General features: G+C 43.6%; 1 protein-coding gene across 2 annotated transcripts in view; it reads left to right on the top strand.

The window, feature by feature from the left end:
- The first annotated feature begins 10,759 nt into the window (after positions 1 to 10,759).
- Positions 10,760 to 14,419, top strand: part of IGF2BP1 (insulin like growth factor 2 mRNA binding protein 1) — a 45,518-nt gene continuing 41,858 nt past the window's right edge. For both annotated transcript variants that reach the window (XM_067540895.1, XM_067540896.1), the window contains exons 1-2: positions 10,760 to 10,936; positions 12,320 to 12,380. In XM_067540895.1, the coding sequence (XP_067396996.1) occupies positions 10,762 to 10,936; positions 12,320 to 12,380 (236 nt within the window). In that variant the 5' untranslated portion in view covers positions 10,760 to 10,761. The remainder of the gene's footprint in view (positions 10,937 to 12,319; positions 12,381 to 14,419) is intronic.

Below are 14,419 nucleotides of genomic sequence, written 5' to 3'. Positions count from 1 at the left end.
TTCGTTTTGAGACACGTTGACGCTGACCAGTGATGTTGGATAGTAAAGCAGGCATCAAGGGAAGGATGTTACTTGACTCGTGGAGTGTCTATGGGCAGCTACTGGGGAGCCCAAGAAGGGGAAACCAAGGCACCAGACACATGACCAGAAGCTGCCTCTGTGACACATAGACTCTTGGGTTTCCAAGCCCCATATTCCAAGAGGATCTGTATTCTGTGATGAGTCAGAGATGGCGTAGCTCATAGCTGAAGCTGCCAGGGAGATGTCTGCTGGAGTGGACGGGCCTATCACACGTGAGAGTAGGATCAAAGACTCAAGAGCAGAAGGCAAACACAAGAATCCATGAAGAGCTTTCAGAAGGAGAGTTCCCCCTAAAAGGATGAAATGTCTGTCTAGGAGAGTGGAATGGAAGTCTTACTGGGGGGACCCATTAGCTTTTATCCATCCCCCGTGACCCACTAAACCCTAACTCACAGCTGTCCTCATAGAATTTATTATGATCACAGCTGCTCCACTCTGCCCCTTAGCCAAACCCCTCTCTGCCATTGCTGATATCAACATGATCGGAGCCATGCCACTCCACGACCACTGCATGAAAGACATGGCAATGAAGGCAAGTGGCTCCGAGCACCCTGCTCTGAAGAAGCACACTCACAGAGGCCCAGAAGGTGAGCAGTCATCTCAAAAGGCAGCCTGGAGAGTATTGGTATCACTTAATTATCACCTTACAGGGCTTCAGATTTCAGAACTTTACAACTCCCGAAGAGGACCGTGGCCAAGGAATGGCTGCGGAGCTGCACTTTCAGCAATACCCCTGCAAAGTAATAGATGTCAATGGAACGATTAATCTGTCCCAATATTTGTAAAGTACATTGATTAAAAACAAAGCAACAGATAAACGCTAAAAGTTACTGATATTAACAGCTAGAAGGGATTAAAAAATCAGCTTCTCATATGGGGGAAAATATTGCCCGTTTCTAGGGGGTTATACAGGCCATTCATATAAAAGAGAGGGGGTCAGGTGTTGAGAACACACATTGGACGGAGTAAAATCAAGTGGGTAGAAAAAATACTGGATGGAAGTTGGAATTCGTGAGATCTTAACTTGCTGTGCACCCCTAGCACAATGGGATCCTGGTCCATGATGGGGCTCCCAGGCATGACCGCAATACCAAAAATAATGAGGGTTTTAGGAAGCGGACTTCCCTCATCTAACTTGGAGCTAGTGGGGAATCATCTTTCTGAGAGGTAAATGTTTCTTCTGCACCATCTTGTCCATGTCTGTGATAACTCAGCATGCCATGCATGTGCAAGCTAACCATGAAACCCCTTGGATTGCAGTCTGCAACTGAATAATAGAGTTTTCTCCTATCATGAAATTTCATACCACCAACCCATGGGGGTCTTATTTAGGCTGCTGGGTCAAAGGCATTAGTTGTTGTTAAGGCAGCCGTTCGGTGCAGTGCTGGCGAAACACACATTCCTATTCCACACTTGATAAAACAGGCGCCTTCTCTGCCTGCTGTGTGGTGAGCAGGCTCATTCAAACACAACCAGCGGCAACAGATGTCAAGCGCTACCACGTGTCGGTCACTGCCAAGCACAGTGCCAGTCAGTGAGTTTACGGAAGAAGAGGCAAGTTTGAGGTTTTATATCATCATTTGGGGGGAAAAAAGGGAATATCACCACATTAGAGAAGAAAAGAGAGAGGAAGAGTGTAAGGCTGGGATTCTTAAAGGTGTTTAAGGGAGTTAGGTGCCCAGCTGAACGGTAATAGCACCTAAATCCCTAAAGCTCCTTTGAAAATCCCAGGGTAAAGATCGAAGCATGTGAACATTGTAGACAGAAAGGCAGGGGCTGCTGCTCAGTGTAATTATGGATCTTAGCAGAGTTTCAGCCGACAGTGTCAGATGTGGCTCATCTTCTTTTCCCACTAACGTGGATGGCCGCAGGAAGAGGGATAGGACTGGTCTTTAGCCTGGCTGATGTCTCATTTGTGCTAGTGGCTTTGGTGGCTCAGGTGCGGCAATCTCTCTCTCTCTCGCTCTCTGTCGTAATGCGGGATGTTGGGCCAGAGCTGGTAGAACAGCAGCTGAGTGAGTGCATTGTCCTAGGGCAATTTAATACATCCAGCTGTTTTCAGCTGGGGTTTACACCTCTGACAGATAATGCACTGAAATACTTGGATGCATTGCTGGAAATCTCCAGGATTCACAACCCTCCCAAGCAATAACCCCAGCTGGGAAGTGCCCTGCAGCTTCTTGCTCCGACCTCCCTTTTCTCAGCTGAAACATAAGCCTGCAGAACAAAGACACTGCTAAGAGCACTGGAAACACACTCTGGCTATGCATCCTTTGGAGCTCAGGGAGAGCAGACGTTTGTGGCTCCATCTCCTTGCTCTTGTTTTCCATGGCAATAAGCAATAGCCCTCCTTGCCAACAGCACGCAGGGCCCTGTCTACACTAGGCAAAAAGATATTGCCAAAAGCCATTTGCTTTGGATACCTTCTGCTGGAAGCTCCTCTGCAATGCCTCACATCCACACACAACACTCACCCCAGGCATTTCACAAGCATCGTTTGGACCATTTGTTTGACAGGAGGCTTTTAGCTTTGGTTTCGCTTATCTGGCGCAGTCTGTGTTGGTTTATCTGCAGCATAGATGGGAAGCCATGAGTGCTGCAGTTGCCCTGCTTCTCCATGTTCCCCCCTAACCCTATCCTACAGTGCAGCGCTTCATGACTGGAGGTTATTCAAATTCCTCTTGTCTTTGTAACAAAGCTGATCTGTGGGATATGTGTTTCAGGAGCCCCAAAACGCTCCGGGACAAACACAGCTGTGTGGGCTGCCCCCACGAGTTTATCAGTAGAGGGTTATGCTTTAAGATCCAGAAGTCACACATTTGATCCCCCTAGGAGTGTGGCATTATATATATATATACTGCCAATACAGTTCCGGATCACTGTGGTGGTATTTGCTAGCTTTATAATCCTAATCTGGTCACCTGTGTTTAAAATCATCCCCCAAAAAATCAAATGTATCTGAATCCAGAATCGAATGAGATTCAGATCATCAGGAATCTTATAACTAAATTTACCTGTGAGGCTGCTTCAGATCATTCAACCACAACCAAGATATTTGAACAAATCCAAAACACTGGAGTACCACACACAGAAGGACAAAGACTTCCAGTTACTCCCCTATCTGTCTGTCTGTATCCATCTCTTGGATTGCAAGCCCTTTGGGACAGGGACCATCTTTTTGTTCTAGGGTTGTACAGCCTTTAGCACAATGGGGTCCTTGCTTATGATGGGGGCTGCTGGGCTCTATAGCGAAAGAAAGATAGAAAGAAAGAGAAAGAAAGCAAGCAAGCAAGCTATGGCTTCAGTGCAAAAAGGGGTTTTTTTATGTATCGAGCTAGCTATCTCGATGTAAAATCTTAGGGTGGGGAGAGGACACAAAACCTTGTACGTTTTATCTCAGTGTGCCTAGATGAAGTATACCTCAGGTGGGGAATAGGGTTTACCTGGACTAGCACCATCAAGGTAAAAACCACCTCTGCCCCGTCTCCATTAGGATTTTGTTTATTATTTTCCCCATGTAAAAAGGCTTTCTATTTCTTGTAGTAAAGATTTAGCTAGAATGAAACCGCTAATTGAACTGGAGAGATTAGAGCCGTGGGAGCTTCAGGTAACAAGGGGAAAGAACCATTCCTGATCAAGTGTGTTCATGGCAGGGGGGAAGGAAATGAAGAGCACAGTTATTACATCAGGAAGGAGTTGGGACCAAGCAGTCATTGCAGTAGAGTGAGTTTATCTTCCTCTCATTTCCTTACTACTGTCTTAACATCACTTTTTCTTTGGGCAAGTATCACCATTGCCACAAAACAGGTGTAGGGCTGGGACTGAAGGGTTGGTCCACGAGATGATCTATAATTTATTAAATGAGCCACAGACCAATGCTTGAGGGCCCTGGGCCATGAGAGGCAATGGTTTTGTTCATGATTAATTAGCTTCAGACACAAAAAATTACTGCATTAGGCAGTAAGCAACTAATTTCCCTGTGTTACACAGAGTTTACAAAGATAAGGGGGGGAAACATTTAATGCTAGAGATCTCTCCAGTCAGTGGAGGATTTGCCTTATGACTTGAAAATACAGGGCCAGGTTGTGAATTAATTTACAGTAGTGTAAATCTGGAGTAGGGGCATTAACTTCCGAATGAGTCAGGTCAGAATCTGATCTCACAGATTGTTTCCTGTAAAAAAAGCAAACTCCATCAGGATCTTATAGATATGCACTGGGACATACAACATTGAATGTGTCTTGTAACCAGTGAGGTGGATTTGAGATTACCTCCTCCTTGAGGTAAGGTCAATGGAAGTTCAGCAGGGGCAGAATTCATCCTCCTAAATGTTTTATGAGCTCTATACATTTTGCTTATTCACTGTATCAAACCCCAACCTTCTCATCACTCACTCAATCCATTGGGATGGGGGACAAGACCCCCCAGAACTACCAATGCAATTTTTCACAACAGCTGATGGAGCTGTGGAAGGGTGGGAAAGACCATAACTTGTAGGTTAGAAAATTCTGCTGTAAAAAAATAGCAACCTATTCATTTGGGGAAAAACTATAGAGAATATGGTATCTTTTCCCAGTAGCTCCTGAAATACAGTTACAGGTCTTTTCACCACCTGTTTAAGTCTCCAAATTTAAGGTTTTCTACTAAACCAAAGAAGGAGAGGGCTTGCAAAACCCAAACTGAACAAAAGCATTTTCAGGATGCATGAAAACGGTATTTCGTTTTGTTTAAACTGTCACCTTTCTTTGAAAGTTTGTAAACCCAAAACACAGCATCACATTGCTAGTCCAGGAGAATCAGACACTGAAACTGACTAGAGGCAAACCTGAAACTGAATCAAATGCAAAAACAGAAAAAAAAAGAAAAGAAAAAGAAAAAAAGAAAAAAAAAACCAGTGATGAAGAGAAATATAGATTTTTCAAAACCTCCATCTTGTGAGTTTTAACAATTTTAATTTGGTGTTAGCAACACAGGTAAGGAAACTTCTTTAGATTTGATTTGATTTTTTGAGCCAAAGACCCTTTCAGTGTTTGCTTTGTTTTTAACTGAAGCACCTACAAATTTTTTAAATGTCCAGCTCCGCAGGGAAACTGCAGCTGTAACGCTTTCCATCTTAAACACTAGTTCTTTTTGATGCAGACTTGTTTCCATATTTAAATCTCACATATATTCCTTATTTAAGTGACCTTTTGCAGAAGGAAAGTATATTCTGATCTTTTGTCCTAAATTGCTGGTCCTCTTTTACCCCTGTGTTTTGACAAAAAGTTACTTAAATTAGCAGATTTTAGTTTAAAATGTTCAGAGATTCATAGGATATTAATAGGCTAATTCAGACCTTCATCTGGTGTAAAAGCAAACTCCTAATTTAATAATGACTTGGATTTCAAACTAGCTTTTATCAAATCTTCTGAAAGGGGAACTTCTTTTCCCATTCATGAATATTTTCCATACAACACAAACTAAACAAAACATAGTTTAAATTGTGATTCCACTTACAGTAAAATGAAAGAATTCACAATTATAGTGGTCCTTATTTCTTTTGTCTTGAGTTCTCACCTATATATATATATTATTTATGCTACAGGCTGCTTTATATTCAGATCCATTCAAAGATTTGTCATATAATGTAAATAGTTGATTACAATTAAATGAAAAATAAAACCACCTTTTTATTCTTTATATACTGTGTATTTTATTTACAGCTCTTAGTACACATTTGTTTGGCACTAGTAATGATATGCTTTCAAACTGTTGCTAATATAGGCTTTTCAAAGTTCACAGCTTTTTAACTAAAATGTAATGTACAAATAAGCATTTGTAACTGCAGAAGCAATTAGAAAAAAATTTATGAACAGTTCAAATGAGAATTTGTAGAGAAATATCTGAATTTAACTTGTTCTTGTTTGCTACTAATGTACCAAAATATTTCTAACGCAGATAATTTATTGATGTTAATGTGAAACAGAAAATAATAGACTGTGTGCCTTCTCACAGTAATCCCACATTTCATTGAAATATCATGCGCATTTTTTTTCAAAACACTTGCAATGCTCCATGCCAAGGAATTTTCCTAAACATCTGAGGAACAATAATTGTTATACTTGAAGACAAATTTTTAAAACTCAGTAAGAATATTTTTTCCCTGAGCAAAAGATGTCAGTATAAAAAGAAAACAAATGCTGAAATCCAGCTATATTTATGAAGTCAGAAGCTTTAAACTGATGTAAAAAAATGTACAGAAGCTTTCATTCTATATACTGCCTCAACTATATACAAAAATGCAACTGTCTAAAGTAACTTTAAAAAAATACAACCCTGTTTAGGGAAATGTTAAAGAAAAACTACACATTTATAAAACTGGCAGTGTTCTTAAACTGCATGAAAACTGTTGTTGACACATTTTATAAAGCCTTTCTTACTGGATTTTTGTTGCAATTGGTAGGAACGTTTAAATTTGCAGGAGAAATTTTGTTTCTCTTTGTAGGTTGTTGTACAGAAAGAATATTTTCCTCCCACATTCAGCTGAGACATGGAAGTTTAAAATTGTATGACAGTCTCCTGATACCATCTTCAAGTGAATGAATGCAAGCCTATTTTCCCCCAAGTAGATCAATGATTTTAGCCTCTTCTGTTTGCATTCCCTAAATACCTTGCATCTGGAATGCTCCACCAAGGGGAAGTCCTTTGGCTGATATTCTTTCTTGTTTCAGATCTAAATTGAAGACTTCCCTCTTTGTTTGGATTGTTTTTAGGAGAGGCTCCCTTGATTTCGTTATTTTAAAGGGTAATGTTACATGAGGTTGGTCCTCTGGAAATTAATAAACTACAACAAAAGTATTCTGGTCAACTTTAGAAAAAGATTTGAACCAAGCAGTGGTCAAAACAACTCATTTATTTACCTGACTGCATTTATCTCAAACACATTTCAGTGTGTGTAAGTAGGTTGCAGAATTTTCAGATCAGTTGCAAAGAAGAAGATTTGAAGGACATTTTCTCTGCACTAGCAAGTTTCTTTACAAATTTCAGTGCTCTGTTCTTTTCACCTGTAAATTTCAAGCTTGAATTACAAACTGAATGCCTTAATAACATGCATATGGCCACAGCAGTTCCCCTGTAAAGAGTCCTCTGGTGAATTTAGTTTGGTTCTTTTAAAAGAGCCAAAAAAGCAATTCAGCTGGAAGGGAGGAAACAAAACTTATCCTGATGAGCAGTATATATATTTTTAAAGAAGAGATCTCAGTACAACAAACTATTTTAGATGCAGTGAAGAAGGTGAAATATAATTTTTAAAGAGATTCTACGTAATTCACAAGTCATTTTTAATGAGGTCCCTAGATATGGAATATAATTCACACATTTTGCTGAGTATTAGAATAAATTACATGCAATAGTAACTTCATATCTGGGAGTGGTTTAAAAGTTTGTTTACTACCAACCTTTGTATGCAAAACCTCATCAAAGCAATCTTTAATGTATAAATCCTATTTAAAAACTAATTAAGAAATCAAATAATTTAAAGATGGAAATATACTTAGAGAATAACCAAATTATTAGGTAGCATATATTAGTAGAGCATTCAATTTGTGTCCAAAAAATTTTTTTAAAAATCAAATCAAAACCAAAGTAAGTACTTAAAAGAAATGGTTAAAGTATTTTTATATATCAAAGTTTCTGGGCGATTAGTAATGCAGAGATAATAGATATAATGCAGATAATAATCTTTAAACAAGGATTTACCAGATGTTTTATTTGATGGGTTAAAATAGCTGAAATGCCCTTCATATATTATATTACTAACCTGCTTTTGAAACCTAACCTTGACGTAATTAAATACATTGTACCAGCCCCCCCTGCCCCCAATGGGAAGAAAACACGTGTTGGTAAATGTTACTAGGATCTATTTTAATTAAATACAACAACAAAGAAGAGCTTTGCTGGGAGTTTATAAATCATTTGTTGCTTATCCGGAATGTATTAACAACAAATCAGAAGAGGGCAGGCGACATTTTCCCCCTTTATTGTCTGTTTCAAACAGTGGGTCTTATTGGGACTTTTTAAAAAAAAAGTCCAGTTAACTGTTAAGAATTAGCGTCAGCTTTTTCAGCCCCACGGCAGCTCAGGCAGCACCGGCTGGGCGCTCTGTTTTGAAACGCTACCCTTTAGAAAGAGAGCGAGAGAGGGATTGGAGCCGGAATTGATCCGCTTCTGCCCAGCTCTGATCTTTAAACACGAGCAACCTGCAGCTGGAGCGGCTCGCCACAAGCTGGCCAAGCCATCGGTTTGTGCCAGCCGCTTGGCAAGAAACACTCAGCCCCACGCCACCTGGCTTGCAAATTCCAAGATGCACACACACACACACACAACCCCCCAGCTCCGGACCGGGTTTGCACTGAGCGGGGTGGGCACCGTTTAGGAAAGAGCCCAGCTAAGGAGGCGTGTGGCCGACGTTTCGCCTCGTGGGGGGAGGCTCATGGGCGCCTCTTCGGAGCGACTTTCGCTGCTGCACCTCCTGTGCTTGGGAAGCTGGAAGGAGATTGCAAAGGATCCCTCCAGCCTCCCTCCTCTGCCTGGCCCCTCTGCCGGCGTTTTACGGGCGGGGGCTGGCCTCAGAGTAACCCGGCTATTGTAGGAGCTGCGAGAGATCCACCCAGCTGGGTGACTTAACTTCCAAGATCATCGTGGACTCGTAAATCCCCCCCCGGACAATGCAGTCCCACGAACCGGCCCCAGAAATGAGCCCCACTCGTGGGTGGGAGCTGCCGGGGGGGGGGGACGCGACCACGCTGCGGTTAGTGTATGCGGTTGTTCAGCGGCAGCTTTTCCCCCCCTTTTTAAATGGCTGTTTCGGGGGGTGTTTGTTGTGGTGGGTGTCCCCCCCCCCCCGGGAGCGCGCCACACCGACTCCCATTCATGAAATCCAGCCTCGGCAAGCAACGCGCACAACTGGGCTCTCTGGAACCCCCCCCCCCCGCCTCTTTTTTGTTTGGGGGAGGGGGGGTAGGTTGGGGGCGGTGTCGGCTGTCGCTATTTGAAACGGCTCCTGGAAATAAAAGTCTCCGGAGAAGAAAGGCTGCGGATGGGGGGCGGGGGGGCTGTTAGCATGGTGATGTCCATCCATTGCAGTTCAGAGAATCGCAGCAATTCCGCGAGGGGAAAGACCCGTTCGGTGCCCGGCCCTTGGCCTCGCGTTGCAATCTCCAGGGCAGTCGCCTGACTCCGAAGCGACCCCCCCCCGCCCGCGATCTCGGGGCGCTCGCTCGCCTCTCCCGGGCTCGGCGGCGCGGTTGGGCAGATCAAAACATGCGCCCTTTGGGGGAGGGGGGGAGGGGGAAAGACCATGTGCCTTCCCCTGGGCCGCCCCTCCCCCCACGACCTCCTCTCCCGCTGCCCCCCCCCCCCCTTGTACCCGGGCGTCTCCACGCGTGGAGCATGCAAAGAAGCGCCCTGCGGAAAGCGACGCAACCATCGGGGCGAGCGGGGCGGGGCGGAAGCCCGGACTTCATTCACCCTGCTCTCGGCAACGTGCTCTGTCCTTCATGCAGAGGCGGCTCTGCTCTGCAGAACCCCCCCCCCCGCCCCCCCCAGTTCTCGGAGCATTCCTCCCGGGGCCCCCCGATATTCCTCCCTTTGCGTCTTTATTTCGCCTCCTTTCTCCCGCAGCTCATTGGCCAGCCCCGGGAGGTTTAAAACAATAAAGGGACCCCCCCCCCTTCCTCTCGCTCAGCCTAGGCGAGGTCAGGCCCCCCTCCCTAAACACCCTTAGGTCGAGCGATTTGTGGGGGGGGGTTATTTCCCCCCCCCCACACACACACACTGTGTGAGTGCAGGAACTTCTCTCGCTGTTTACGCACCCCATGGCCGAGCCCTTGCCGGCCTGGCGCCAGGGAATCCACATCCCCCCTTTGATGAAGAAGTTTACACCGGGAAAATCCCATTCAAGCCCTTGGAAGGCGTGGGGGGGAGGGGAGGCAGCAGGGGGGGGGTGGGTGGGCTCCATGTGTAAAGAGGAGACTGGGGGGGCTGGGGGGGGCTGATTGCTGAGATGAAGCAGGGAGCAAATGTCCCCAATCGAAAAGCCACCTTGGACTACATTGTAAATAAAATAGTATTTAAAAAAAAAAAAAAAAAACCCGAAATCCAGAGCGGGCCCCTCCCACCGCAGGGGCCGGGCGGGCGGCACCGACCACGTGGCTTCCTCTTGCAAACATTTTTCACTCATTTTTTCAGGTCGATTTTATTTAGAGGCGGCGCCAGGCCGCCTGCGAGAAACGTCCTGGGCTGTGACACACGAGTGCGACTCAAAGGGGTCGGGGGGGGGGGGGGCTGGAAGAAAAGCCACAGCACTTTCCCGGCCCGCGCCATACCAGTTGAACCAGCCCTCCACTCCCCCATTGAGCTTCGAAATCACAGGAATCCCACCCCCCCCAGCCCCGCCCCAGAGGAAAATCAACCCCCCCCCCCCCAACAACTTGCTTCTTTCCCAATTGGCTCCACTTTGCATTGGGCACTTTTTTTTTTTTTTTAAGGGGTGGGTGGTGGGATTTTTTTTTTATTTTTTTTTTTTGGTTAAAAGAATCTGCAGAAAAGTTTCTTCAGCCCTATCAAGCCCCCCTCCCCCTTCCCTCTAACACCCACCCACCCCTCCACCAACCATCCACATCTCTCGGTGTGAGATCCACCATGAACAAGCTGTACATTGGGAACCTAAACGAAAACGTGACTCCAGCCGATTTGGAGAAAGTCTTCAATGACCACAAGATCTCCTTCAGTGGTCAGTTTCTGGTGAAATCTGGCTATGCCTTTGTGGATTGCCCTGATGAGCAATGGGCCATGAAAGCCATCGAAACTTTTTCTGGTAAGCAGATTATCTATCTCTTCCCCCCCCCCCCACCCCCTCTTTCCTTCTGGTTTTGCACAAAAATCTCTTAGCCCCTGCAAAATAAGAGGATTCTCGCCCCCCCCCTTCTTTCTCATGGCTCCCCCCAGTCCATCTCTCTGATGAACGAACAACTCCCATTTCGCGAGTGGGCCGGATCCTCTTGCATTTCCCAGGGCCTACTTCCACTCATCGCCTTTACAAAAAATAACTACACAACGGCCCTTCCCCCTCCCCAGCAAATCGCATGGGTGCAAGCGGGCCACGCGCGTCCGGCACCGGGGGGTTCCCCAGCAAAGTCACTTGTGGGGACCTGAGATCCCCGATTCACACTCCCCCCCCTCCCCCCAAACGGCTTGGAAAGGCAAGGTGGGCGAGACCGATTTCTCCCCTCTGCCTCCAGCGAGAGGTTCCCCTTCCCTTCCCCTCGACCACTAGCCAGAGCACCCCATTTCCAGCCTGGGGGGGTCCTCCTGAACCCAGCCCCTCTCTTTCCTCCAGCTTGTACGAGCCTTTCCTTCTCGTAGTCATGCTCGCCTCCTCTCCTCGCCCTCTAGTCAGCACCAGGCCATTCGGGATTCCCAACAGCCCCCCCCCACCCCCGTCCCCAACTTTGCTCCCCCCCAGGGCGTGGGGGTCGCGATCAGTGTGGGGGCCCCATCTGCAAGAAGAGGGGGCGTTGGACCTGAGCCATTTTGATTTGAAACTGGGGTTTCCTGGGGCATGTGTGATGTGTGTAGAAGCGCGAAGGTCGCCATGCTGTTCTCACAGAGAGAAACTACTAGGGAAGCAAATACATTTTTGCTGATGCCAAGATCTCCCAAACTCAAACCCTTCCCCTCTCCCCGCAAAAAACAAAAACAAACAAACAAACCGAATCAGTTGCAAGGCAAATCGCCCCATTTTTAAGGGAGAAAATCCATCATTCCATTGAGTAACATTTTATCTTTGTTTCAGTCCTGATGTGAAAAAATTCTGGCCCCTGGGAGCCCGGTACACACACACACAAAAAGAAGCAGCAGCAAAAAATTGATCTTAAAATTTAATTCCTTTTTCTTTAACTGAAGAGTAGACTTCCCTGTTCAAAACACAGGTCAGGGTGAGTTTAAGGAATCAAATATTCCTGAGCAACATTGTCCAGAGAGCTCAGTTCACTCGCCACTACCTCCCAATGCTCCCCAGTTTGAAACCACTTTTACGTTTAATAAAGCGCGCTTGTGGAGGGACCAGAAAATGTATTTGTGCCTGTAGTCCATGGTAATTTGAAATAAAATGAAAAAGTTCAGGGGAGAGAATGTTGTCCAAGCCTTTCCATATCCCCTGCTCAGATTTAAAAAAAAAAAAGACACATTTTGTTTTTAGGGAAAGTGGAGCTACATGGAAAACAGCTAGAGATTGAACATTCAGTACCTAAAAAGCAAAGGTAATACTTTTAATTCCTTTTATTTCTTCCTGTTGAAATGGTATAGCTATATAAGGGGCAGTGGGTGGAGAGGGGGATTATCATTCCAACTACATGCATGTGAAATTAAATTTAAGAGGTGGCTATCGGGTTTTAGATCTGCCCCAGGGCTAGGCATGAGTCAATTCTGATGATCAACTTTTACATTTCTTCTTTGTTTGTTACTTTGAAAGTAAGGTTTACCCAAAAAAAAAAATAAAATAAAAATAAAAAAAAAGTAGTTTGGCCAAGGTGGTGTATTGCTGAATGTACTGTATAGTTCAATGCTATTTTGTTCACTCTAAAATACTTTAATATTCTTTTTTAAAAGTCTCATCTTATATTTAAAAAAGTTAAATTTGATTTTTTTTTAAGAAATGGAGGTTTGCTTTAACATTTTATGCTAAGGGTGTATTTTAAATTAATTGAACTGAGGAAATTGGCCTAGTTTCTTGTAGAGAAGAACTCCCCTTGAACTGTAATTATTAGATTTCCTCTATCTTTGCTTTAAACATGAAAAAATGTCTCCCTTTACAAGTATTATTCCTTCCACTAGATTTTTAAGAAGTCTACCATCTTCTCCATGTTTTTGGCCTTTTGTTGTTGGGTGCTCACTTTCTGCTAATAATTTATTTTGGTTACCCAGCAGATATTTTGCAGGTTAGGGTGGATGCCACATGAAGAAGAAGAAATGTTTTCTAGAAAAGATAAATTTTCCCCACCTCACAGGAAGGAGGCGAGTTGGCCCAAAATACAAATAGTCTGCGTTGAATTCTAGCAGAATCTGTAATATGCTTGGTCCACGTGACCAGGCAGTTAGTTCAACAACAGAGCAGGAGGGAGGTGGCTCTTAAAAGATTATTTTAGCTTTTTTTCTGACTGAAAAAATATACCTGAAGAATCTAGTGGAGTCTGTCTTATTAGCAAAGGGTAGGCCTTAATTCTTGCTTTCCCACCTCTCTTTTTTCCATTTGTTGGCCTTTTAAAGTTACACACCAATGTGTCCATTGAACCGCAGAAGCTGCAAGACTGAAAACAGGGTGTTCTGTGGGTCAGTGAGACCCAGCAGGTTTAGCTCAAACCCCCAAATTGATATAATAATTTAAGATAAGATATCTTATCAGTAAGCCCCCAATTCATGCGTAGGTGATCAATATTGCTTATTAGAATGTTCAAAGACTTGGTTGTGGTTTAAATTTCAATTGAATGAAATGTTATTGGAAAGGCAATTACAGTATTAAACGGAACATTATAAAATCGAAAAAAAGTCTGATGTTTTTTCTCAGCACTGCTAGAAAATCAATAGGTTGTGAAGAACACAGTATACTTCAAGATATTTCTTAGTTGATTTTCTCCCAACTCTTTTGAGACTTTATTAATAATATCAAAGAACAGCTGTACTCAGTAGGTTGCATGGAACACAGTTGATTTCAAGATATTTCTTAATTCACTTTCTCCTAACCCTTTTCAGACTTGATTAATAATGTCAAAGAGCAGTTATTCTAAAATCTAAACACTTCTTGACAGTGTAATTCAAACAAAGTGTGGTCTAAAATTTAGAATAAGAGGAGTCAAACATATGGTAGTTAGCAAATTATTGGTGAGAAACAAGAAATTAAATGAATTGCATGCATATTCTATATTCCATAGTATGGTGATTTTATATATACAGATACACACCCCATCTGCTTTATTTAAAGCTACAGAAGTCATTTTTGATGTTGAATTTCTCTTTGAAGTGCTTAACTTCAAGTAACTTTTATTAGTACAAGATTGTGGTGGTGGTCAAGTTGGATACATTCTTCTATCAGTTAACTATGGTTTGATAAAGTAACTTTGTCTCAGTTTTCTAAGACAGGCTTGTATTTATGTTTTTTCTAAAAAATGTGAGTAAACTTGGAAGTTGTTAGACAAACATAACCTTTACTAGAGGGTATACATATTTTTAAATACAGAATGATATTATGTTACAGGCTGTATTTCTAAGTGGGTTTGTTGTTCTGGTTGTTTTGAGTTTGCAT

This window comes from Emydura macquarii, unplaced genomic scaffold (assembly GCF_026122565.2).
Source record: "Emydura macquarii macquarii isolate MOO-44397 ecotype Brisbane River unplaced genomic scaffold, CSIRO-AGI_Emac_v2 contig_629, whole genome shotgun sequence".
Classification (NCBI taxonomy): domain Eukaryota; kingdom Metazoa; phylum Chordata; order Testudines; family Chelidae; genus Emydura; species Emydura macquarii.
Note: the sequence above shows the minus strand (reverse complement) of the source record. Positions and strands in the feature narration are given on the sequence as shown.